The following is a 24,883-nucleotide window of genomic DNA, read 5'->3' as shown; positions in this document are numbered from 1 at the left end:
CCGCCGTCACAGGTTCGAAGGTCTAATGCTGATCCGGCAATCGCCAAGTTCCACAGTGCAACTCGAAATATCAGCAAAATGTAGTCAAAGGTTTGATCAGTAGTTCTGCACAAAAACCTCCCAAGTGCACGCATATTATTATATATTAGTGTGGTAGATTGGAAATACTGATGCAACTCTGTGTAAGGAGACTTTGAGTGCTGAAGCTGCTTACGTAACCCTGCTACGTAGTTTGGTCCGGTGGTTCTGAAAGCCTCGGCCCTTTGGTTCACTCCTCCTCACACGCTCGTAGTGTTTGGACCCGAGCACAGAGCTGGAGCTACTGTTCACTGGAGTCATTTGTTGCTGTATGCACATAATATATCACCTAATGGGGCCTTAAATCTATTCAAATTGTGTTTGTTTCCTTTGACGTTGTTGAATTGACACGAGAAGCTTCTGATGTTCTCTGCTTGAATTTAATTTGACCGGGACACTGACCGGCCCGGGAGAGTAAAGCAGTAAAGCTCCCAGTCTGTCTGCTGGGAGTGATGGGGGCAGACAGGAGCACAGTCATCAGGAGTTGCCTCGGAGGCAGTGAGATCCTCCAGATGGTTGTGGATCAAGGGGAGTGTGAGCAGTGGAGTGTAAGTGCTACTGGGACGCAGTCCAGGGCTTGATCAGTCATGGCAGGGTCACCTGGGCCATTCAGGATGTCTGATGTTGAAAGGCCCGAAAGAAAGACCCACAATAATCCCAGGACACAGCCCTTATCATGCAGGTGATGTAATAACCAACATAATGAGGACAATACCTCTAAAATAAAACCATTAGTTCTAGTCCTGTCTTTGCATGTATTATATTATACTGCATGTGTATATGCATGTAACACAAAATTACATAAGGACCAACACCAGTTTGATGTGATCAGAGACAAAATTCAGAAATAATCCATTTTAGGTCAAGAAATAAAGGTTTAATTTGAAAACCAGCTTCCTTCTATCGACCCCAGAGTGAGCGATGTGGGAGCTACTGTATGTTTGAATCAAATGTTTGATTAGCACATTAATACACGGCCTAGTCCTGTTTTTATCACAAATCAAAAATAGCTGAAGTATTTCTTATTATTCTGATTGAAGCTTATTTTAGTGAGAGGCTCATTTTTCCGCTCGCGTCGTTTCCACAATGCGAGTGAGGTCCATTTCCTACAGAGCGCCTGCAGATGTGCAGCACATCTTGCACCACCTTACCCGTTGTTCCTGGCAGGAGACAAAGGTCTGGAATCCCGGCGCCACCCCGAAGCCCAGCTGGTCTATGAACGGCGGCTCGTCCTGGGTGTGGATCTGGACTTTGATGCCGGCCTCAAACGAAGTCTCGTCTGTTGGCGAGAAACGGTGGGCACGTTTACAACAGGGACACGGGCGCGGAGCAGCAGGGTCTCGTTGGAGGGAGGAAGCGTGTGCGGGCAGCTGCGTCGTATTCACGCGCTCCTGCGTGGTCGACTCACAGAACCCGGGACGCGGAGTGAGAGGACAAACGGGACGGACTCGGCCGAGAGGCATCGTATTTACTGCGACGAGAGCGAGCGCTTAAATGAATAAATAAATCGTGATGAGGATAAAAAGAAAATCAATACGGCTGACAGCTTCTTTTCGCCGCGGCACTCGGCTGTGTGGATTATAAATGAAGCAGAAGGAGCTCTTTGATATGAGATCAGGGGAACATCACAATGACACGGTGGCTCAAACCTACACTATGCAAACGCACGGCGCTCCGTCTCATTCACAGAGACCTAGAAGCGCTTATCGGAGCGATGGCAGCCCGCATTCAACAGATTCGGGCGCTTTGAGCGCAGGCTGGGGGATAAAGTAGGACGTGTGCTTCTCGCCGCCTCTCCTCCCCAGTTGTCACTTGGTATCATCTTCTAAGTGCCAGGCTTCCTCACTCTTTTCAATTAAACAGCTCAGGGAAGTGGCTGGACTGACAGATTTGAACTGTTATACATTGCTCTTTGGAGGCCGGATACAAAGGCGTTCGCCGCTGCCGAGACGGGTGCCGGAGGCCCGGAACAGCACGTATACATAAGCAGTCCCTCGTCATCTTTAAGTCATGGCCGTCGATCATGCTTACGCAAACAGAGGAAGGAAATCTGGGCTAAACACCGGCGCGAAGTGGGAACTTGCTCACACGTGAGGCCGGGATTTCATTGCCTGCGATTTATTGCGGAATGGATTTTATTATTTTTTACAGTAGAGCGTTTTTGACTGTCGCTGCTCCATTATGTGTGAGTCTGATAGTGTGTCTGCTTGAGCTCCATGCAACAAATGAAGAAGGCAAACAGTTGTTGAAGGCAGACATCAGCGTCGCATTAGCTACTCTGACCCTGATTGAGGACATTTGTGCAAGATGATGGGATGTGCGTGGAGCATGATGAATAGCATTTGTCGTCTTCATGCACAGCTTCTACGCTGGTGTTTACAGTTGCTGTTGTTCCATGAAGGCGCTGATAAATGACGTCCCAGGTGTTTGAACTGGGACATTCTGCGCTGCAGGGCACGCAGCCAAATGAAGCTAACAGGTAATAAATGGTATTATGAAATGATTAATCAGTGACATTCTGCCTCATTATGGCATTAATGATTACGGCTTTAAGTCATTGGAGCACAATATTAGCGGCTTGATATTTTTCATTAGTGACATAAAAACAACAGCTTTATTTGTTTGCGTAGATTTCCACTACTATGAAGTACACAAAGTAATCTTTAATGCTGCTGACAAAATACAGCGGCAGCTGCAAAGCAATCATTTAAAAAAAGAGAAGTGTGACATCACTCATCACTGAAATATGCCACAGATACAATGCACGTCTTGCACTGATGCATCTTTGCTTTTTCTATTAATTGTGGCATCGTCTCCACATAAAGCACCTCGCATACCCTCAGATCATGTTGGATTATTGATGAGGCTTCATATGGTCGCATTATGTTGTGCTTTAAGCTGGCAGTGACCACAGCTCCCACATGAAACATTAAAACAAGCGCAGCCTGACTAGAATCTCCTGGAGCAGAACTGGGTGAACTGGGAGAACTCGCTGACGACCGGGCGACCACGAGCGGAAGAGCTTCAAGCCCCCATTGATTTTAGGTCTCGCAAAGGCTCCTGCTCCTGTTTGATTCATGCAGACGCGGAGCCAACTGACAAGTGATACAATTATATTATAGTGGAAAAAAATGTCCCTGATCAATATCCATCTGTCTTAAAATAAATGAGTCAATAATGCCCCGCGGACGGAGGAGGGGCGTTTCAAGCTACAGTATCAGTGCATATTTCAGTCATCACCTTTAATTAATGAAAGCGACAGAGAGTTTCACATTTTAGCTGCATAACTGGGTATAAATATGCAGCAAATATGCAATTTCATCTATATGTACGCACGTCTGCCACGCTGAATGGATTAGAGGTTTGAAATCACAGGAGTGCAGCGAGCCTATAGCCCAGTCAGGCCTCTGTCTCAGAGATTAGAGGAGAATCTCTGTGATAGTTTTTCTCCCCCAGAGACTCTCAGAGCACAAACTGAAAATGACTACTACGCCGTTTAATTGATTAAAGAAAAAAAGAAATCTCCTTTCAACTCAAGTCCTCGGTTCAGGCAAACATAAACACTAATCTGGTGGTTTTAGCTGAGGTCTTCATACAGTAAGTGGGAACAGGATGATTCAGGGTGATATCCTGCAGGTGAGCTTACCAGTCTCTCCCCACACAGGCAAGTATTCATCCTGCTGGATATCCAGCATCAGCTCCAGGCCGTTGCCCATCCCTCCCTTCATCGTCACCAGGAGGGGGCGTCCATCTTGGCCTGAATTAAAGGTGTAACATTTCCCATAACGTGTGAAAATCTGAAAGACACAAAAGAAAAAAGGCGGCTTTAGAGATTTTGGCGACAACAGATGATAAAAAAAATTAACTGTCAGCCTCATTTTTGTTCCTGATGGGAAATCCAAGCTACTGGCTGTCGGTGTTTAATCCAAAAGAAGCGGAAAACAAAGGTGGTGCCTGTTTCACATGCACCTACAGTAACCTTCTTGTTATGCTGCCAGAACCAGGCCTCAGAGGTCACAGCGCTGAGATGCAGGAACTGAAGCCCTGCTCCAAACAGTGTGAGGATGTGATCAGACAGAACAGCAGCCACTGCTCAGTCAGTGAAGGTGAAGGCATTTATTTATTTGGTTTAGTCAAACAGCAACTGTCCTCCTTTTAAATTAGGATTTTAAATAGGTTTTAGTTCCCAACATTCATTAATTCCAAATCCTTGACTGTATCGATTCACTATGTTTGCAAACAAAAACATTGGTTTGTTGCATAAAGAAAATTAGAACAGTACTATCTGAATACCGGTTTTGGGAAGATCTTCATAAATGAAATGACCAAAATAATTATTTTAATTGTTATTGGACTCTGACAATAAACATATAGTACGATCATCCCCTTTCTGACAGCTTGTAAAAGGAGAATTAGTTAGAATTATATTAGACTGTACAGGTATCCAACAAAGTGGCCAGTGCTCATGTTTCAGGCTTTTTAATGGATTCACTTGCATTAACAAACGCTGGAACACAGGGTCGTTGTTTGATGGTTATGGGCATTTGTATGTGTTAACGCTTCCATCAATGCACCATCAAAACGTCTAGTCATCATATAAAACCAGTCTTGATAGATGTCCTGCTTTCTTTGACTAGTGCAGAACAGCAACCTGGCTCTCAAGATGCTGAACCCAGTGGAGTTGCTCCAGCTCTGCTTCAGAATGGACCTGCGGCGTTATTTCTAACGCAACGGTCACCAAGTGAAAAAGCTTCCTCTGCCAAACGGATTCAAAGCATGGTGGAAACGGGAGGCAGATCAAGCGAGCGCTGTTGCTCCAGCGCTGCTTTTATCTCCGTGACACACGCCCACAGATGCGACGCGCAGCGATCACCGGTGCCGCCTTGTCAAAGTCTACCTGACCTACATGCTAAAACACGCTGCCTTATTAATTGATCTGGGATATATACTGTACTGTAGCATCTAGAAGAGCTGCTCTGGGAGCTGTGACCTGTGGGCACAGATATGACTGCCAGCCAACTAATGGATGTGTAATTTAATCACAGTCCTTGCAGACATTAGGAAATGGAAAATCATGGCCAGCATCCAAATCGTCTACTTTGTTGTGGAGCTGATTGGGAGCCCTCTATCAAAACATCCTAGCACATAATTAACATTTATTAACCTTAAACTTTTTGACATTCATATGAGGAAATGGTAAAAAGAAGCAGACGAGTCGGACGCGGAGCGTAAAAACTGAAACATAAGTCTCCTTCTAATCCAGCAGTCTGTCAAAGAGCTGTAGAGACAGCATAAAAAATGGAGATAAGGCCTCGCTGTAAGATAGCGCTGCAAATAACCACATCATGACGGAGTTTGTAATAAAAATGAGCAAAGAACGCAGATTTATTTATTCTCCCCAGTGAGGACCTTGGCAACGCACCACGACGTGCGTATCACGCGGGTGACTTATGAGTCAGACATTAGTGTTTCATGACCAATTGCTCAAATGTCACAAACACCAGATGCACGTTGCATAAAAAATGCCCCTGCCACGTCTCACAATGGAAAACTTCATATAGTGCGCATCAGTGACGTGTGCGGGGGGAATGGAGGGGGGGGGGGGGGGGGGGGGGGGGGGGGGGGGGGGGGGGGGGGCTGATGGATTGCCTCCCGGGGCGTGCCCGCATAGGAGCTTTTAAGTCACAAAGTGGCGAAATGCAATAAAAACCCTCCTGACAGTCGCACACAATATGAGATGTGACCTTTCGAGAGCGTAAGTGGCAAAACGGAGTCCGAAAGCGTGGCTGCGACGCTCGCAGATGTGCGGCGACTCCAGAGCAGGACAGAAACATCAATATCCCCCCTGGAACCCATGGCAGCCTTGGAGCGGCCTCTCGCCCGTAATCAGATCACTGTTTGGCATTGCTCTGTGGGAAAGACACGCAGCATCACCTCTCAGCGGCTTCTGCATCACGGCACAGGCCGAAAAATTCTTCTCTGCTCGTTGCGTCAAAATGCGCCCCCGTGAGACGCCGCGACAGCCACGAGACTCGGATTTTCACTTCCACCGGTTTTCTGGGACGGCTCCGTTTCAAGGTTTATCCCACTTACAGCTCCCTCAGAGCAATTTGTGCGAAACACATTTGGAAATTCGGAAACAGAGGCAATTTGGCTCACGCTGGAACGAGAAAATGATTCGGGCGCTCAAGGAGCCGCTGATAAGGCTGCTGGCGCGCGCCTCTCCGCGTGCGCGTGTGTACAGTGCTGCATGTGCGCGGACGCGTGCAGCCACCCCTGCCTCGCCATCTGCGTGCGCGACTCCATGATAATGCGGTGACTGACGACGGGAGGCTGGCAGCCGGAGTTGCTGTGGTAACGGGAGATTGCGCTGGATGCGCAGAGAGAAGAGCAGCGGCGCCGGCGGCAGTGGGCGCCGCTGGTGACCTTGGGGAGTCGGGATCTCTGTAGCAGCGAGCTCTGCAGCGCGTCTTCACCGTCCGCCCGTCAAACTGCCGGACGCAACGTGCGCAAACCGTGCGCGCACAAAAAAAAAAAAAAAAAAAAAAAAAAAAAAAAAAACCCAATCTGGAAACAATCAATTTATTCCAGGTGAGCTGGAGGCGCAGCCTTCTACAAACAAACAAGGGATTGAAACTTGCACAGACCCTGGAGCTTTAAAAGGGGTGCGAGTAGTAGTAGAGTCAAGCGTTTCTCGTCAGACAAAAACTTCTGCACGCGCGCAAACAAAACACTTAAAAGTGCCCCACGTACGAGGACGCGCGCCGACAGAGACGTCAGCGCCTCTCGTCCTCGCCGGGTGTCGAAATGTCACCGTGTCTCTGTTCGATAAATAATTCACAGGGAGACGGCTCAAGACTGCGGAGACGGCCCTCGGCTATGCTTCACATGACAATGCGACACGGGTGCACAAGCTGTTCCCCAAAGTTGCCAGGGAGCCACTTTCACCCGGCGCCATTGATTTCAAGATCAGCGCCACAAGCGCAAAGGTGCGACGCGCAAATCCACACCTCCGGGAGAGCGTCCGGGTTTTAATGCGGCGCTGAAGCAACGCGGCGTGAACAGGATTTGCGGTTGACCTCAGCGTGTTATATGTAATTATGTCACGCTTAACAAACACGAGATTTAATGAGAAGACAATTAAGTGTGACAAATAACTTTTCCACGTATCCACATAATGAGACTTCACTTCCTCTGTGAGGGGAGGGACTGCTGCCAGAGAAGATGGACCCTGATCTCTAATATTACCGTATATTATCTAAAGCACCCGCCACACGTCAGCATAGGAATAACAAGTGTTTCATAAGCATCTCACTCCAGGACCATTGAACTGCTATTTTGGAGCTTTCATGTGTATCAGACATGTGAAAGGAGAATTTATTGCAACAGGAAATAAATGAACCTTGAGGTGAGTGTGAATGGGAACGCTGGAGGTTTTTAAAGATCCAGGAAGTATTTAATACAGAGATTCTTTCTACTCACGAGGGACATGTAGAGAAGCGGCTGCTTTAGAGGAGGTTATGGACTTATCAGCCAACAATGGGCTGTCACAGGCTGCTTGTTCTCCAGGCTCCTCAAGGCTGAACTAGCTCACGACTGACTCTGGGTTCTTGTCCTGATCGCGTGACGCAGGTCCTCCATCCTTGGTCGTCACAACCACGTAACACGATGCTGTTCCGTGCAGCTATTTTTACTTTAAACCCTCAAAACGTGTGCAAAAAAGATTCTTAGTTGAGTTTAGTCACTAATAAGGGGTTTTGTTAATATACTTTTATAAACTATTGATACATAGTTACATAAGTATTTTATAGTGAAGTAAGACCAATGAAGTAGACCAATACATAACGCCATCAGATGAATGTTAATGCTGCTCGGTCAAACATGGCTGACCTACGTACAGGCCCACGTGAATCTGGCAAAGCACACTGAGAAAAACAACAACATGTTAGCCTGATTATCTGGACAGGAAACGTAGAGAGCCGGCGCCGGCTCGGTTGGATATTCTGCTGAGATTTAGGAGCAGTAGGTGGAAAAGCTTCTGATCAATAGGAAGCACAGGACAGACAGAGACGGACTGCTCTTGGATAGAGTTCGGCAGTGAAATCAATGGCGGAGCATCGGCGAGTCAGGAGGGGCCTGCCTGATTTAAATGAGGCGCGTGTTGTTAAATCATAGCTTCACAAGGATGAGGGAAACGGCGCACCTGTAAAGGCCACACAGCAGCGTGCACGGAGCCGTCGCACGCACGCGAGCCTCTCCAGTGTGACTGAATGCGTGGCTCTGACTCACGCCCACCCGGGCCACGCGGGGGAGTCATCGATTATGGACGGACCAAAGCATAAGCAGATGTGCCCCAAACTCCGCGCTCGGCCCCGTGTTTATCGCGCAGACCGCCCGGTCGCCCCTCAAAGCGCTCCGCGCGACGAGACGCCGTGCTCCTAGAAGACGCGGCGCCATGTGTTCAACCGCGATAAGTTGGTTCCCGACGCACGGCTCTCGAACGTGTGAGGAAATAACTGCTTTTTGACGCGTTGCTTGAGAAGATAAAGAGAGCGAGGGCTGCCACCGAGGCGAACCCCCCACACACACACACACACAGTCAAACACACAAGAGGCCAAATTCACACGGTTTCAAACCACCGGGAGAGAATGTTTTTAATTGAAAACAGATTTGGCCAATGAGGACAGGAGTGCTGACCTGCACAACTGCCTCCACTTACCCCGCGTGGAAGCGCGTCGTAAAAAAACGCCGCTAAATGGATCAAAAGTCTTCATTAGGGGAAGATTGGTCTCGTGTGTGCACAGAATTGTACACACATTGATCCGGGCCGTGATGGATGACGGCGGTGGGACCCGGTCGCGCCATATGGTGAATGCAGAAGGCGGCTTCGCAATCATGTCAGATGGAATTATTCACCGGTGGATTGGTTGGGTGTGGAATGTAAAACCAGAGCCTTCCAGTGTTTGTGCCTGGGAGCGAACTGTGGAGCTAAATGAGGGGGGGGGGGGGGGGGGGGGGGGGGGGGGGTCAATGGAGACGTGAACAAGGAGGCATGAATGACGAACAAGCCGGTGCCCAAGGAAAAACGCCATCTTATAATAACTTCCAAGAGGCAACTGTGCAGCCGTAGGAATAACACGGCGATCTAATTGAGATATATTGTACGCTGATATCTCATTATGTAAGATCAATGGCTGCTGTTTTAAAGTGGCGTCTATACGCGGAGAGTTAAGCGAAGCACCGAAGCGCATCACCAGGCAACGGCGCGGAGAAATGCGCATTGTTACAGCCCACTGGCTCCAGGCGTCCAAACAAATGAATTACGCACCCCGACGGGCACCGCAATCGGCTCGCCCTCGCTCAGCCCATGCGTGCCGTCCACGCGCACGTCAACCTGTTGGGGGGTGGGAGTTGGGAGACAAAGAGCCGAACTTTGGCGACTCACGGTGCTGAAATTGCGCGGGCCGCACAGCTCGCCCTGGTACCGGCAGTGCAGCAGCATCTCCTCCAGCTGGTGCCCCAGGCGGTCCAGCAGCTGCCGCATGGACGGCTGGGACTCCCGCGGCGGGGGCAGAAAGTGGTTGAAGTCCAGGATCCGAGAGAGCGGGGACCAGGGCGGCTCGCCCGCCGCCGCGCCGCCGCCGCCGCCGTCCTGCAGAGGCGTGAGCGCCTCGCGCGCAGCCGGCGACACCTGCCAGTTCCAGCCCAGGAGCCCCAGCCACCTCCCCGCGCTGAATATGTCCGTCTTCTTCATGCGCCGCGGCAGCAGCAGGTTCTGGTTGCAGATGGTGACCGCGGGGAAGACGAGCCGCTTGGCGTAAACCACGTGCGCCTTGGTGTGCATGGGCGACGACAGCAGGTACCGCACGCGGTTGGACGACCAGGTGAAGAGCAGAGCCAGCGCCGCCAGGAACGCCAGGAGCCACGCGACCCTCCGCGGGTACGAGCCGCTCAGGAAGACGTGCCTCAAGCCGTGCAGGGTGGTGTGTTTAAGGAAGAGCTTCCCGGCTTCGGCGAGCGAGCCCGGTCTCGCTTTGGACCCGGACGAGTCGCTCTGGCACATTCTGGAGGACCGCCGGCGCGCGCCGTGGTCACAGTGAGTGAGCCTAAACTCGCCTCCGCGCTCTCGGACGGCTACTGTTTGTCAGAGACTTCACAGCGAGCGAGCGAGGGAGGGAGAGAGAGAGAGAGAGAGAGAGAGAGAGAGAGAGGCGCAGGCGCTGAGCAGCAGCTTGTGGCAGTGATGGGGGAGTATTTTGTCAGCGCTTGTCCGGGGGGTGGAGAGGGAAGAAGGATTTACTGAGCGACTCTGGCGCAACAAGGGTCCAAGAAACGATTTCATCAAAATTACATAGAATATAAGAATAAAAGCCCCACAGACAGTGGATTCGATAAAAGCCCCTCAGTCAGGTTGATTCGCTCTGTTTTACGGTCAGTTTTCTATTTCAGCCTGGACCCTCATCCTCTACTCTCTTCTCCAGAGCACCCAGTGCTGTTTGGTGATTGAAATCGTTGGCCTCAGTGGGCGCAGACCATTCGTCTTCCTTTTCAAGTCCATCACACACACACACACGCACACACACACACACACACACACACACAGACACACACACACACACACACACACACAGACGCACGCACGCACGCACGCACGCACGCACGCACGCACGCACGCACACACACACACAGACACACACACACACAGACACACACACATACACACACACACACGCACGCACACACACACACACACACACACACACACACACGCACACACGCATCCCAATCCCTCCGGCCCCACAGTTCCTCCTCAAAACGGAACAATGCATTACAGAAGGTAATGCTGCGGAGTCTGTCCAGCCTCCTTCAGTTCCACCTGGTGAATTCTGAATATTACAGATCCACACCTGGAGGGGGCAAAAACAGCCGCGTGGCTGTCAGCTCCCCGACAGGTTCCTGACAAGTGTTTGAACCGTTGGAAGGAAAATCAAAAAGGTAAATAAGCAAGAATCATATTGCACATTTTGAAAGCGTCCGTCCCAGTCGGCCAAGTTAGATTCATTGGTTTTTGACTCTGTGGAGCCCAGATTGGTTTTGACATGGGAGGCTGTTTTAAGCAGGTAATGGAGGCCTGAATGCACCACTGACTCGCTCTTTAGTGGACACCATCCTCTCTGGGGTCTGTTGGGTAAGTGGTGGTTTTTGCCTCGTTGGTCTTCATCGCACTTTGTTCCAATCCAGAGCAAAAAGCTGGATGCCGTGCAGCTCGGATTCCCACATACGGCTCCTATTTTTGGACACAGTGTGATGTGTGCGCTCTAAGTTCGAAGCGAAACTGAGAGAGAGGAAGAAAAATAAAACAGTTAAGAGGGAAATGGGGTGAAAGGAAGGAGAACGCGCGCATGAATGAGCTGAACTTCACGAATCGGCGTTTCTTGTCTCGTACGTTCTGTTTGTAAAAGACGAGTCCTGGAACAGTAACTGAGGTCAAAATCTAGAAAATGTGTTGCTGCAGCATCACGACACAAAGGTCACCATGCAGTCAGATTAGAAAACGGGCAAATAGTGTAATACTATGGTCCATTTGTTGGGTCAAAGGTCAACACCTTTGTGAAGCGCGATGGGCCTGTGTTTGATCAAGATAAGACTTCAAGCCAATTCAACAGGTGCGATGGGATTCATAGAATACAAAATGTTACAAAACAAGGACAAATATAGATTAAAAAAACTCCAGGAGATAAACGTGGCTTATTTTCTTCTTCCTGTATCTACTTAAACAGTCGTTTCCACTCATCCTGGGATGTTTTGAAGCAGGATGAGGCTGAGGATCAGGCAGCCGGCACTTTAACCTGTCCTGTTTCTCAAGCTTTTCTCTCAGCGACGGACCGTCGCCACGTCCCATCTGAGGGCAATCGAGCCGTCCACTCCATGATTACTCATGTTGTAATGAGCGAGGGGCGACAGGGGGACCGGTTGCTCAACTGTGGGCGAGCGAGACGCAGCCGTTACATGTGCAAGACGGGTGAGGTGGCAATTAAAATGTGCTTGATTAATGTGATTGTGGGGGGGGGGGTTGAGTGGAGGTGGATCCTGCCACTCCTGGCATTTAGCAGCGTTTGTTGAACCCCCCTCTCCCCAGCCAGCTCATGGAGAGGGCCATATTGGAGGAGAGCCTCTAATCCGTCTGGGTGAAGGGATAATGATGTACTCGCTTGACAGAGGAGCGCATTCCCACAGCAAATGTAACAACAGCAGAATAACAAATGCACGTGGCTCCGGAGCCGCGGTTTAAGAGTTCCACTAATGAAGCCATTATGAAAGCACACAGACATATTTGTTAGCGGACGTCGGGGGAGCGTCTGAAGTTTATTACTACCTACGCATCCAAGACACACAGAAATGTTCCGTTAGACTGACTGGATATTAAAGTAATCTGTGAATCTCCTTATGGATAAATGGGAGAAATATTAATAATGAGAAATGAGAAAATGAAAGGAAACAAATTGCTCTTTTATTTGTATTAGGCAGAAAAATGCACATTTTCGCCAAAAGACTATTAATTGTAATCGTGTATATTTATCCCGAGGCCATTACTTTGAAGGGGTAACACACACACACACATATGGGGTTAGCAGCAGTAATCATAGGTCAGTCTTCATCTGAGACCGTGAATCCGTCTCGGCTGAAGTCATTTCAACGATGCCGTTGAGGCTGAACCTACAGCGTTAGACGAAACGTTAACGGGGACCTTTGTTCACACGCCGACGGGGCGGAGAGCCGATTTGCGGCCGCGACAATACGACGAAACAAAAACGGGTGCAATTACAGAGTCGTTGTCCATCCACAAATGTCAGCATCCGTTGCCAGTTTCTCCAAACCACCGCTGATATTCCACCTCCCAGAAGGTTTGAAACGATGAACCTCTGAATAGCTCCGACCTTCAGTATGTTCATACGTGGCTTTACGCCGATGCAGCACATTCTCATTGTCTTGGTGCTCGGTAGATTTATTTACCTATTCACTTATTTCCCTTTCTATTTCGCTCCAGTCTCGTTTTTTCCTCCTTCCAAGGTCGTCAGGCGCACGTGCACATTTCCACTGTATGAAGAGACGTCCGGGGAACAATGCAGCGTGTTATGTCTTGTTCTCTGTGTGTTCTCTATGCTGACACTGCCTCCCGTTACGAAGGGGCTTTCTATTGTGCGAAGACGAGCCGTTTGTCGCACGCGCGTCTGTGTCAGTGACGGCAGGAGGTTTGTTTGCTGGCGCCCCGAGATGCCGAGGCACTCAGCACTTCATCAACCTGTCACGCCGGGTCCGGACCGGGTTGGGGGCCGGCCCGGTGTGGACCTTGACACGTGTGGGGTGGACTCCCAGCGACGTTCGCTGAATGCGGTTACATAAACATGTTGCATCCTCACACGCACGCACACACACACACACACACACACACACACACACACACACACACACACACACACACACACACACACACACACACACACACACACACACACACACACACACACACACACTCTCCTCTCCGCTTCCCTCCTCTCTCTCTGTGATCTCTGTATTCTCTCTGCTTCCTTTGGTCGCTTCCTTCTCCTCTCCGTCTCCTGCCGGGACTGTTTGGCACCAACGCATCCACAAGGGAACCGGCAGAGGAGCGGGGAGGCGAACCAAGGACAGCCCAGAGGGAGACAGAGGGGCGGAGGCAGCAGCAGCGTGGCCGCGGCGGCCGTCAGGGGAGCAGATGCAGGTTTACACAGACAACTTGGAGGATAAGTGCACACATGGTCAGGTGTGAGGGACAAATGTCACATATAGACCACGTTTCCTCTGAATCAGCGGCGCTTTAAGGTTGAATTGAGCATCACGACAAGTAAGTGAGAGACGGGAGCTGTAGAGACAGAGACCTGGACAGCAGCGTGCAGGAGCCACATTGTGCTGGAAACAAATACATAACCCTGGTTTTTCAACTCTAGTAATAGTTTATCCAGTTCCAGTAGAACAAGCTTAACCGCTAACAGTGATTGAATAGTAAAGTACATGTTACAAGACAATAACAAACTTATTATTTTCCTTTAGTATTCATTCAAAGACCAAGGATCAGGTTGTCTCAGTGTTCGATATATTAATGTAGATTTTTAAAATCACTAAATCAATACACCTAAAAATGGCTTCACGAAGAATAAACTATTAGTTTGTGGTAAAAGCATTTTTAGAAGCTTATCAAAAACAACCTCACAAATTAACATATTCATGTTTATGGCGATAAATATAAAATCTTGTGAATATTAAGTTTGCTGTGGTACTTTAAAAGCCCACGTTGACCCATTTTACAGCGACTGTACATTAGAGGAGCTATAGGCCCGATTCAGGCACAGCGTGGAGCCTTTTAGCTCTTTTAAAAGTAACATGTAAAAGACTCCCCTGCGAGACATTGGGCTGCGTTAAAGCCCTTTAAAAAATAAAGCGCCGCGATATCGCTGCGGCTGCACGCGCTCACACACAGGGAAAGGCTGCCGGGGAATCACATCTCAGCAGGCTTGGCTAATATAACACCACGCTGCTGTGGACAGGGTGGGCTCAAAAGCCTCTTATTCATATTGTGACAGCACGACCATGTAAAGCAACCTGTGATACACCGAGGCACTGGTCTGGAAAGGCGTGCAGGGCTGCTACTGTATAAGTAGTGTGACTGGATGGAGCAGATTTGTATTTACAGCCCAAGGGGCCGCGGGAGTGCGTGCGTGCGCCTGCCCGCGAGGGAGACGCGGGGTGACGCTCCTAATTCATCTCGGCAGCATCTCGACAGCCGGGCCGGGAGAGTTTAGGAGAGGGGAAATAGTTCTGATGAATGACTTTCAGAGTGCGGCCGCGAGCTATGGCAAACAGCCGCCCGGTCCCCACAGGCCCCCGTGCCTCCTATTTGCCGCTAAGGGAGAAATGAATGAACGGCCCTTTGTGAAATAAATGGTTCCTTTCTGTCTGACATTTACAAATGAATTCCCCTGTAAAACTAAATCCATCCATTTGTTTTATTAGCCGCGGAGGTGAGTTTCCTTTACCGAGGCTCAAAATTGTGTGGCTGTCAAAAGCAAGTGGATTTGAGAAACTCGCTGCTGTTATTCAAAGCTGACTGCTCGGGCCTCTATGTCGGCGGCGCTGGGCTGTGTACATCGTTTTATGCTGAACAGCAGGACTGAGACACGGGTGTTTACAGAGCACGAAACAATAGGCACCTATAGAGAAGACAAATGCATAGTACAAATAGTACGAAGATGTAAGAAATAAAAGTCTCCTCTATTATCCTAACAACCTAAGATACAAGTTCTATCAAAGACGCCTGACCCTTTCAAAATAAAAGCTTGCTTTTTTAATTTCTCAGCTGTTGAGCTCCCAAGAAGATCTCCTGTCACGTGCTATTAATTCCAATCCCTACGCTGCTAAAGCACATCACTTACAATCACAGGCTTCTCAGTAGTTATTAACCAGCATGGTCTGACAGATGGAAGACACGGACGCGCTGCTTCTGCTCCAGCCCTTCACCAACATTTATATATGTCCAAATACAGTGTTTGTTCTCCTCATCCTGAGACTTGTTTTGCACCAAACACACTGGCAGCTTGTTAAACTGCTGGCAAGAGGTGAGTGTGTGTGTGTGTGTGTGTGTGTGTGTGTGTGTGTGTGTGTGTGTGTGTGTGTGTGTGTGTGTGTGTGTGTGTGTGTGTGTGTGTGTGTGTGTGTGCTACATCTTATGTCAGGGAGATGTCAGACATGCAGTGAAAGCTGGACTAACGAAGGATGCTCGACGGTGGTCCAGCTGGCTGACAACCCTTTAGGAAAATACACACACATGCACACGGGGGAAGATCAGACTGCCAGGAAGGATGAAACCGACAGCCCACAGCCTGCAGCACGGCGGGCTGCACCTAAATGGATCTTTCATTTTTATTTAATTTCGGCCTGCACCGGTCCCTTTGGACTGGGTTTGCTGACAGCAGTATGATGGCTGACGCGTGTGCTTGGGTGTAAAATGGGCGAACGTTGGGGCGACTGCTAGTAATTGCTGGCGTGAAATTTGTTTTCGTCCTGCTCTGGGGGGGGGGGGGGGGGGGGGGGTGAACATAATGCTCTGAAATGAAGCCGCAAACAGGGAGATGGGGCTTTGAATGGAGGGGGAAGCCCTCGCTGCATCAGGTGTCCCGTTTAGTTTAGTGGCACTGAATGCAATCAACCTGTTCTCCGGTTGCCAAAGGGCTGCGGCGCCGGCTCAGACGCTGACTCGCAGATGAAACGGCCGCTCCACGAACAGCCTGCAGTCTAATATCAGCCCAGCGAAGGCCTGTTTACAGTTTAGGCCTCTGCTCCAACCCATTGAGCTTCGCAGCAGTGCTTTGACGCTGACACTGACACACAGAATCGCCTTCAGATTTGTCTGAACGGCCGTGAAGTCTACACCGTTTCTGATTTGGGCTCTGCATTTGTCACTGTTTGCCAGTTATTCCTACTGAAGCCAACTGCGCACGTTCTCTAAATCAAGGTTGCAGATCATTGTCCAGGATTAAAATCTGATACACTATAACTGCAGCAGAGAGTTTAATACTCAGTGAACAAAACCTGTGGAGAATCATCACACCATCGTTTTTGCACGAGGCCCAGTTTGTGGTTTTGACCCCGTCGTTGCTGCGACACACGCAGCCACAGCGAAGCCGCCGCCGACCGCTCGTACCGTCGAACCCAAAATGAATTTCCACCCAACTCATTATCTTTTACATCTCTGTTGTGGTTTTACTGAGCGATCCGGCCACTGATCTCACAACCCTATCTCACCAAACACGCCGCGATAAAACCCACCGTGCCGACCCAGCAGCACATTTTACAGTACTTCATTTGTCATGTGGCCAGAAAAACCACTCCGGTGGAAAGATAAACTAAGTCTGGGGTGTTTGTGTATCCGCCAGTTTGGCCCAGAACCTGGTCAACACAGTTCCAGAACAGGCCTCTGTCTTTATCCGTCTGCTTTTGTCTCCTCACACACAGACACACACGCGTCCAGGGTGAAGTGAGGTGTGCTGCTGATTCCACTGCTTACTGAAGCAGCCCTGCTTCACCACGGTGGAGGCAGTGATCTATGAGAATCCAGGGCTAAGGCCACAGCACATCCCCGGCTTTACCACAAACACGCCACACAAAAACCCATGAGCCGCATGCGTTTGTACTTGAGCATGTGCCTCCTGACAATAGATATTTTTCTCATTCTGAGAGAGTTATTGGTGCATCTTCCAAGGTCCGTCTGCACTCTCATACATGCAACACAAAGGCAGACGCAGCCCAGTGTTCCTAAAAGGACGCCGGCCTTCGTCTTTTCTTCCTCTCCTCTGACATCCACCCTGTCATTTGGAGCCAAATGTTTTATTCCAGCTGCAACGAAGGTACAAGGAACAATCCTACTGGAAGCAATTAAGGCCCTCTCATCACCCTAATTAGCAACTAGTGAGTGGCTATTGGCCCCATAAAGGACACTTGTCATGCGTCTTATTCATTTATAATTGCTCCAGCAAAGACAGAGGTATCCCTCATTTTCACATCATTAGGTGCAATTTATCTTAGTCAGAGGAGAAAGTCAAAGTTCTCCCCATTTCTGTCACTTTAACGATTCATTAGCATTTGTGTTATGTGAACTTGGCCGGTATTAAAGAGAGGTAGAGGTGTATCTGTCCAATTTAAATGACGCAGACTTTCCGTCCCGCTGGACTCATCTTAAAAGTGAATGAGTGCTGCTGCACCTCCTGTTGCCAAGCTCAGAAGAAGACGGACAAGCAATTTAAAGTTTAACTGTGTCTATTTGGAAGAGAGAGACGGGACACAGTCGGCGTCTGTCTCCCAATGGACGCAGGTCCTATCATACACAGATAGTGTGGGATTTGAAAGGGACAGAGGAAAAAAACCCAGCTCATGTTTGATTCGAGACATTTATTTTTTAATCCCCACAACACACAAATAGTCTTTAATCCCTTGTGAAAACAGTTCTTTCCGCATCCATCCACTGGGTTTTCACTGGCAGCTTCCAAATGGCACTAAAACTGGATAGCGGTCACTGCAGCCGATAGACTCTGACGCTCCACTGTATCGGGAATCAAAGGGTCCTTTAGAGATGGGATTAAGTCTATTTGAGACTCGTGTCTTAAAAAAAACATCATGCAGCAGTGTTAATGCCAAAAAAGCCCATGAAAGCTTGTTTGGGTGGCATAATAATTGTAAAACACTGCCCCCTAGTGATCACCTTTGATGGAAATACATGGCAGCGACAAAAACTAAAAGTGTAGCAAGCAAAATGAGACAAAAGAGGCAGATTAATGAGTATCAGATGTCTTGTGTTAATTAGATCAGACTGTGTGGAGAAAAAGAAACACGGGTATTTTATTTGATACGCTGGTCTTTAATGTGAGCTACTTCTTTTCTACTTTCTTCTCTGCACAAAGTGTAATTGTGACGGCCTAAGGCTGTGGCTAAAAGCAGACCCCCGTGACCTTCTCATCTTTAAAAAGGCTAATAACGCCCGAAACGAGCAGCGAGAGTCACAGACAGCCGTCTGCGTTGCCATTAATATTTGATGCCGCTGCGCTGTCACCTCTCGCAGGAGAGGAGGCGTTTCAGCGAGGCGAGCTTTTCCAAACTCCGTAGTGACCGTTTTTCTGGCTGAGCCCGCGCTTTATCAGACTCTGAAAGGCATTAGTTGGCTCACACGGGGTCAGGCGTGGCAGGAGAGCAGACGACGCCAGGCTCCTCCGTGGACTCCCTGCACGGACGGATCGGACTTTCGCCCCAACTAATGAAACAGCGAGAATCCAACATAAATCACGCTCCGAAGAACGCGTTGAACTTGTCCGACGGCGAATGAAATGAATCACAAAATGACTGTGCATTACAAACACCGGCACAAAGATCAATTTCTATCTGAAGAAGTGACAGTTTAATTAGCTTAATTGCACAAGGTGCAGAGTAACTGTTGCTTCGCAGGCCACAGGGAACAAATTGAGTTTCTCCCAGACCTGATGGTAACTGTGCCACATCAGCATCGCTGGAACTGATCTACTGCAATAATATCCTAACATCTAATGTATCGTGGCATGTGTTTAGACATAATTACATTACACTTTCCCTGATACAATCTCCTCCAGCGGCTGCGTGAAAGACGCGCCGAGCCGTGACCGCATTTACAGCTCGGAGCCAGATGGCGAGTTCGAACGCAGACTCTCGGCGGTGGAGCCCGAGTCCGAGGAGGAGACGGGGGACGGGTGCAACCGGAGCCACTGGCCGAAGCTGTCGACGGTGCTGAAAAAGACAAGCGGTATCCAATGGGCCGGGGCGACGGCAGGAAGGAGAGGCTTGGATCACTGCGCCGAGGGGGGCTCACATTCTGCCCCGGGACAGAACTCCTGCAACCTGAGCCATCCGTCTGCAGGGCATTAACCCAGCCTCACTGAGAGCAGAGCAGAGGGGGAGGCGACAGAAAAGCCCGGAGACTAAAGGAGACAGGACGCCATCGGTCTGCAGAAGCAGCTATGGAGCGATTCTAGCAGGCACGATAAACAACTCTTCTCACTGGGAGCAGTGGGACATTAGTGGAATAATCCAATCAAACTGCATCATCGCAGGCTGTAATGTCAGGGTGGAACCACTACAGATGTTCCGTGCATGTTCAACCCCCATCAGCCTTGACTGCGGATATGACTGAGACGCAAACCAGACGTCTGGTTCATTTATCATCTGTAAACATACTGGATGTCAATGTATTAATGCATCCTAGGTTTCAGAATCGATCGGACCTGCAGCTGTAAATGCTGCATTTCCTGCCGGGGCGAAATGATCAAACAGTCCATCGGAGACCTCTGCTTCCAAATTAAATACATAAATGAATAAAAAAAATCAATGTAAAGCGCAGCACCGGAGGATCATTCTCACTTTGGCAGTGCCAGAACTGCAGTCATTAAAGTTGTACAGCTGATGAAGGTATTACTAAACTGCTGCTTACTGGGTGCTGAGTTTCTGCAGCAGCCCTTAAAATGTCCCTGCTGATGTCGAGCTGTCGCATAATCAGTAAAGAAAAGAACCTTTTTACGCCAGCACCAGCAGATCGTCTAAAGCAGCCTTCAAAGCGCGAGGGTCTCCAACCAGACACATGTTCGCTTCAAACCTGTGCGAAAGCAGGTCCAGGGTGAGGCGCATGAGCCGAAGGAGCGATCGATGGTCATATTAGTCCAACACAGATGAAAGTGAGAACGGCTGCATCTACTACCATTAGACTCGACAGGGGATGTTTTAGTCAGGGTTTTGGCCTCGCCGCCTTAACGCGAAGCAGGAACACGACTCACACCCGGTGTAAACAACCACCATGTTGGTTTGCGACTTCCTCACAAACCAACAGCAGCTCTGAATAAGACTCACACAGTTCGATGCTATATTCAACGCCAGAATCTGTCGTGATGACAATGCGACGTAAGAAGCATCCTGTCGATGCAGAGGCAGAATTTGTCTTTGAAAAAGCGCATGGACAGAGGACGCCTGCTGGTCCCATTCCCCCTCAAGGACGTTGGCCACAGAGCATAATTCTTTTTTATTCCAATTTAGGACACTGATTACACAATCGGAGCGTTTTTCAATTTCTGCCTGGATAAGATGCTGAAACCTGAATCAAAATGAGACCCGGTGTCTGCTGTCAAAGACACGTTGCTCTCTGTTTTTGTGCGCTAATACTTCATGTGTCCATGTGTTGTGACACAACAAGCACAGGGAACTTTTATGTTCAGCCAGCTTCACGTCCACGTACGGACTATTTAAAGCCTTTGGAGTGAGTGTGGACAGGAAGGAACCCGTGCTGCTCCCATAATGTCAGAGCAGAAGCCTCCTGATGAAAAAGCACATGTTTAGACAGGCTTTAAATGTTTAATGCCGTGTCGCTCGGCTCCGGTTCGCGTTTCAATCTTCCCGGTGGAAATAAATGAGTTTATGACATTATTATAAATAAATAATTTTGAGAGACTTCTCGTAGTGGCTAAAATCAATATTCATCTGATCATCATGGAGGACGCAACGTTCGGCTACTTCACTTTTCATTCTCGTGCCGTGCAAACGCCGCAAAACAAAGGACACGTGTTCATCAAGTCTGAAAAAGGAATAATGAGTCATGTCCCCGCATTTACACGCTGATGTATCTGCAGCTCCGGTAACTCTAGTACATCCATTAACAGTCTGGCCCTAGCTAACTGTGCAAAGGTCAAGCAGATCAATAGACCGATAGCTGGATATTTTCTGCATTAGTTGGAGAATCTGTATTCCTCCAGTGTTGTCTGACGTGCACAAAATAAAACATACCAAATGTTGGGTGCAGGAGTCCAACAGGAGGCTGCCCTCGGTCTGATCTGAGCCCACAGAGTCTGATGAGTTCAGTAACATCAGCTCGATGTCAGTGTGCCACTTTAAGTAATGGGACCTGCTTTTATTGCGTCTACTCGCTTTTATTTACAGTGGAGTTTTATTGAAGTGGACGTGCTGACTTAGAAAAACATTTTATTTAAAGCGGCGCCTTCCAATTGTACGTAACTGAGTCACAGCAATAAACACTCTTTGTTTTCGACACGAGTTCCCACTAAGTCATTCAGTTTTACTATCCTGGCATTTAAGCGTTATTTGGTCACATTCCAGTTTTCAATCCCCATATAAAATATTACCAGTGAATTTAAAGTAAAAGTCACTAAGATACATACTTGCAGAGTTTTTCCGTTATTATGTACGATACTCAGGCGTACGTCTCACTGTGGGGTCGTAACTTACCTCCCTGAAGTCGTCGAGGCTGCACGGCGCGCCTCGGAACTGGCAGTCCAGCAGTATGTCCTCTAAGCGGTGCCGGGTCCGGGTGTAGAACTCGTCCAGGCTGAAGCGCGAGCCCTCCGGGCGGTCGGGCTCCGGCGCCAGGGGGAAGCCCGGCGCCATGCCCTCCTCGAAGCCCAGCAGGGGCCCCATGAAGATCAGGTCGCTGTAGCTCAGCTGAGACTTCCGAACAAAGTTGTAATTACATATGGTGATCGCCGGGAAGGTCATGTTGCTGGCGGTCCTCTCGTCCAGCATGGTGATGTGATCGTACTGCAGGTAGTATATGACCCTGTCAGCGACCTGGTACAGAAAGGCAGACAGGGCCATGGTGAAGACCACCGCCCACAGACCTTCACGGACGCTGAACTTCTTGTCCTCCACAAACACGTGGTTGGCGCCGTGGAGGGAGCACCCGCCGAAGAAGGCCGCCAGGTCCTGCACCTGGCTGCCGTCCTCCTCCTCCTCGGCGTAGTCCCCGACCTGACTGCACCTCTCCAGGTACTCCTGCGAGTCGCCGCCGCCGCCGTGGCTCTTCTTGACGCGCTTGTAGTGGTCGTCGAAATAGTCCCTGCCGTCATCGGACGAGAAGGAGATGGAGCACACGATCCGGACCGGCATGGTGGCGGCCGGGGGAGGAAAGCTAGTTTCTGACCAAGTCCTGAAGCAGTGAAATTATCCACAATCAGGAAGGAAGCCGAGGCCGAGAGAAAACCGCCGTAAAGTGACGAGTCAAAGACCAGAGACGCGCACTCTTCACACCTGCAAGGGCTCGTCCTTTTGTCTTGGGGGGCAGAGCCCAGAGCATTCTCCAAAGAGAAAAGAACAAGTGGAAGAAGATAACAAGGAGCGGGAGGGGGAATGATGTGAGATCACAAGGAGTATTGGACACGGGATATTCCCACAGGGCCCGGCTACAGGTCACTGTGCCGGGGCAGGGTTTCGCCATTTCCCGAAAAAAAAAAAAAAAATCTGGAGATTTGACGCAGTGGGAGGGGGAAAGTGAGGGAATGGAAGCTAATGTGCAGCTGAAAAAGCACCAAACAAGCGATTTATTTCTGCTGAGTTCACTGGCACGACCTCACTGCTCCCTTCGAAAATGATCTCAGCCCAGTATAATCAAATGCAAATGATACTAATGAACCTATGAGCAACTGAGGAAGATTTATGGTTTTATTACTTATATTATACATAAATAATAAGGTCTTTTTTAAACTTAGATTAATTAAAAACTAAAGTACGACACTACACAGCGTGTCCTTTTACAGAATTCTTTAAAAGAGAAGAAGCTAAACTCATGTGTGATCTCTAATCAAGAAATAGGCTGGAACAGAAGAGCTGCCAAGAAGGAAAGTCAAGGAATTTAATCAGGGCCTCCATTTGCTCATTGTTCAGTGTTGTCTCAATGTAATGGCTCTTTTAACAGCGGATCTCTTTCGAATTACAAACCCCCATCTAGCTGCAAGCGGCTCTGGGTAAAAGCAGATTAACTGAAAGCAAATATATACAAGAAGCGGAGAGAGATGGGAAAAAGGCCCATCATAAATGGATCCTCTCATTATTTAATATGGAGATAAATGCAGAATCCCAGAGGCGGCGTTGGTTGTGATATGAAAAGGAAATGTAAGAGACCAATCCATCTGTATTGATCCACCTCCATTAGACGGAGGAGATTAGTTTCAGAAACATGGTGGTGCCAGAAAATGAAATGCTAGACACATTTAGGGGCATAACGGTGATCCTTACAATAAGAACCTACAGATAATGATGCCACAGATACCTCTAAGGAACGGTCGAGTGGAAAACACATTACCCAACCCATCCAATGAGCCCGGCTTCCAAACTATAACAGCACACCAGTGTGGGGGGACGTGCAATCGTGCAATTTCGAGTGAGAGGGCGAGAAAGGCAGTGGGCTCGGTCAGTGTGTGTTTAGTGGTAGCCGTGAATATGGTCCATCCCATGAAATAACTACCGCTGATAAGAGAGCAAACAAAGGAGCCGTGTCTTGGCCTTGATCCGTCTCCGTCTCCAACCCTGTTTGACTGCAGCTCGCCGATAACCTCCGCGTCTTGAATATGCATTAGCGATCGCTGGACAGCCTCCAGCCTCCAGCCTGACCCGGCGAGAAGGTCGCGGCGCTCCCTCGGCTGCATCGCCGGCGCGGCGGGAGCTGCGGCCGCATGAATATTCACACCGGCGTCTCCGATTTGGCACAAGATGGCAAGTTGTGAAACTGCTGTGGAGGAGATTAAGCTGTGCAAAATAGTTCAGTGACCCAATGGATACAGCTGGATTATTGGGTTCATGTCCGCTCGGCCAAAATATCCTTATTACCCTGTCAGTGCAGATTTATGGACGCACGCGGGGCTGCAGGAAATCTGTTGTGACGTACACACTGCACAAAAGGACACACGAGCGTCCTGTTCATTCCTTCTCCATTCATTTACGTTTCATTGCCATTTTAATCCTTTGTCATCCCGCGTTGCTTTGAAACCCTGGGTGAAGGTGACGTGATGGCCACTAGGGGGCAGCAGCGGCACGTGGAAGAAGCATCCAAAGACGTGACTTCTGACAGCGCAGGTTGGAAACGAAGACACCAAAAGTACTGTCTGTCTGTGCTGCGTGCGGCACGAGCTGTTCCACTAAAACCTCGCAGGTTTGCTCTTTCAGCGTGATTTCTACAAGATGCTGCCACCGGTGAGAGTGAGCTCGACGGAAAAGAAGACATTGAACCAGATATAAATTTTATACAAAACATATCCTGCTCTAAAACCACATTTTATCATCACACCTTATGGAGAGGCCACCTTTGCATTCATTAACCACCTCCAGGGCGCACGTGTGTGTGTGTGTGTGTGTGTGTGTGTGTGTGTGTGTGTGTCTTAAAAGGGGCCACTCTGGTGGCCTCAGGGCCATTAACCA

At 49.2% G+C, this 24,883-nt stretch overlaps 1 protein-coding gene across 3 annotated transcripts in view; it reads right to left on the bottom strand.

Annotated features, from left to right (window-relative positions):
- asic1b (acid-sensing (proton-gated) ion channel 1b) overlaps positions 1–24,883 on the bottom strand; it is a 99,568-nt gene that overhangs the window by 9,454 nt on the left and 65,231 nt on the right. The window contains exons 1-3 of one of the 3 annotated variants that reach the window (XM_041070751.2): positions 21,923–23,077; positions 3,725–3,875; positions 1,230–1,357 (exon numbers count right to left, since the gene is read on the bottom strand). In XM_041070751.2, the coding sequence (XP_040926685.1) occupies positions 1,230–1,357; positions 3,725–3,875; positions 21,923–22,579 (936 nt within the window). In that variant the 5' untranslated portion in view covers positions 22,580–23,077. Of the gene's footprint in view, positions 1–1,229; positions 1,358–3,724; positions 3,876–9,524; positions 10,242–21,922; positions 23,078–24,883 lie in introns of those variants that run through there. The other 2 variants (XM_029149757.3, XM_029149758.3) reach the window with 2 other exon arrangements.

This window comes from Betta splendens, chromosome 5, assembly GCF_900634795.4.
Source record: "Betta splendens chromosome 5, fBetSpl5.4, whole genome shotgun sequence".
Lineage (NCBI taxonomy): Eukaryota > Metazoa > Chordata > Actinopteri > Anabantiformes > Osphronemidae > Betta > Betta splendens.
This window is presented reverse-complemented; position numbering and strand designations above follow the sequence as displayed.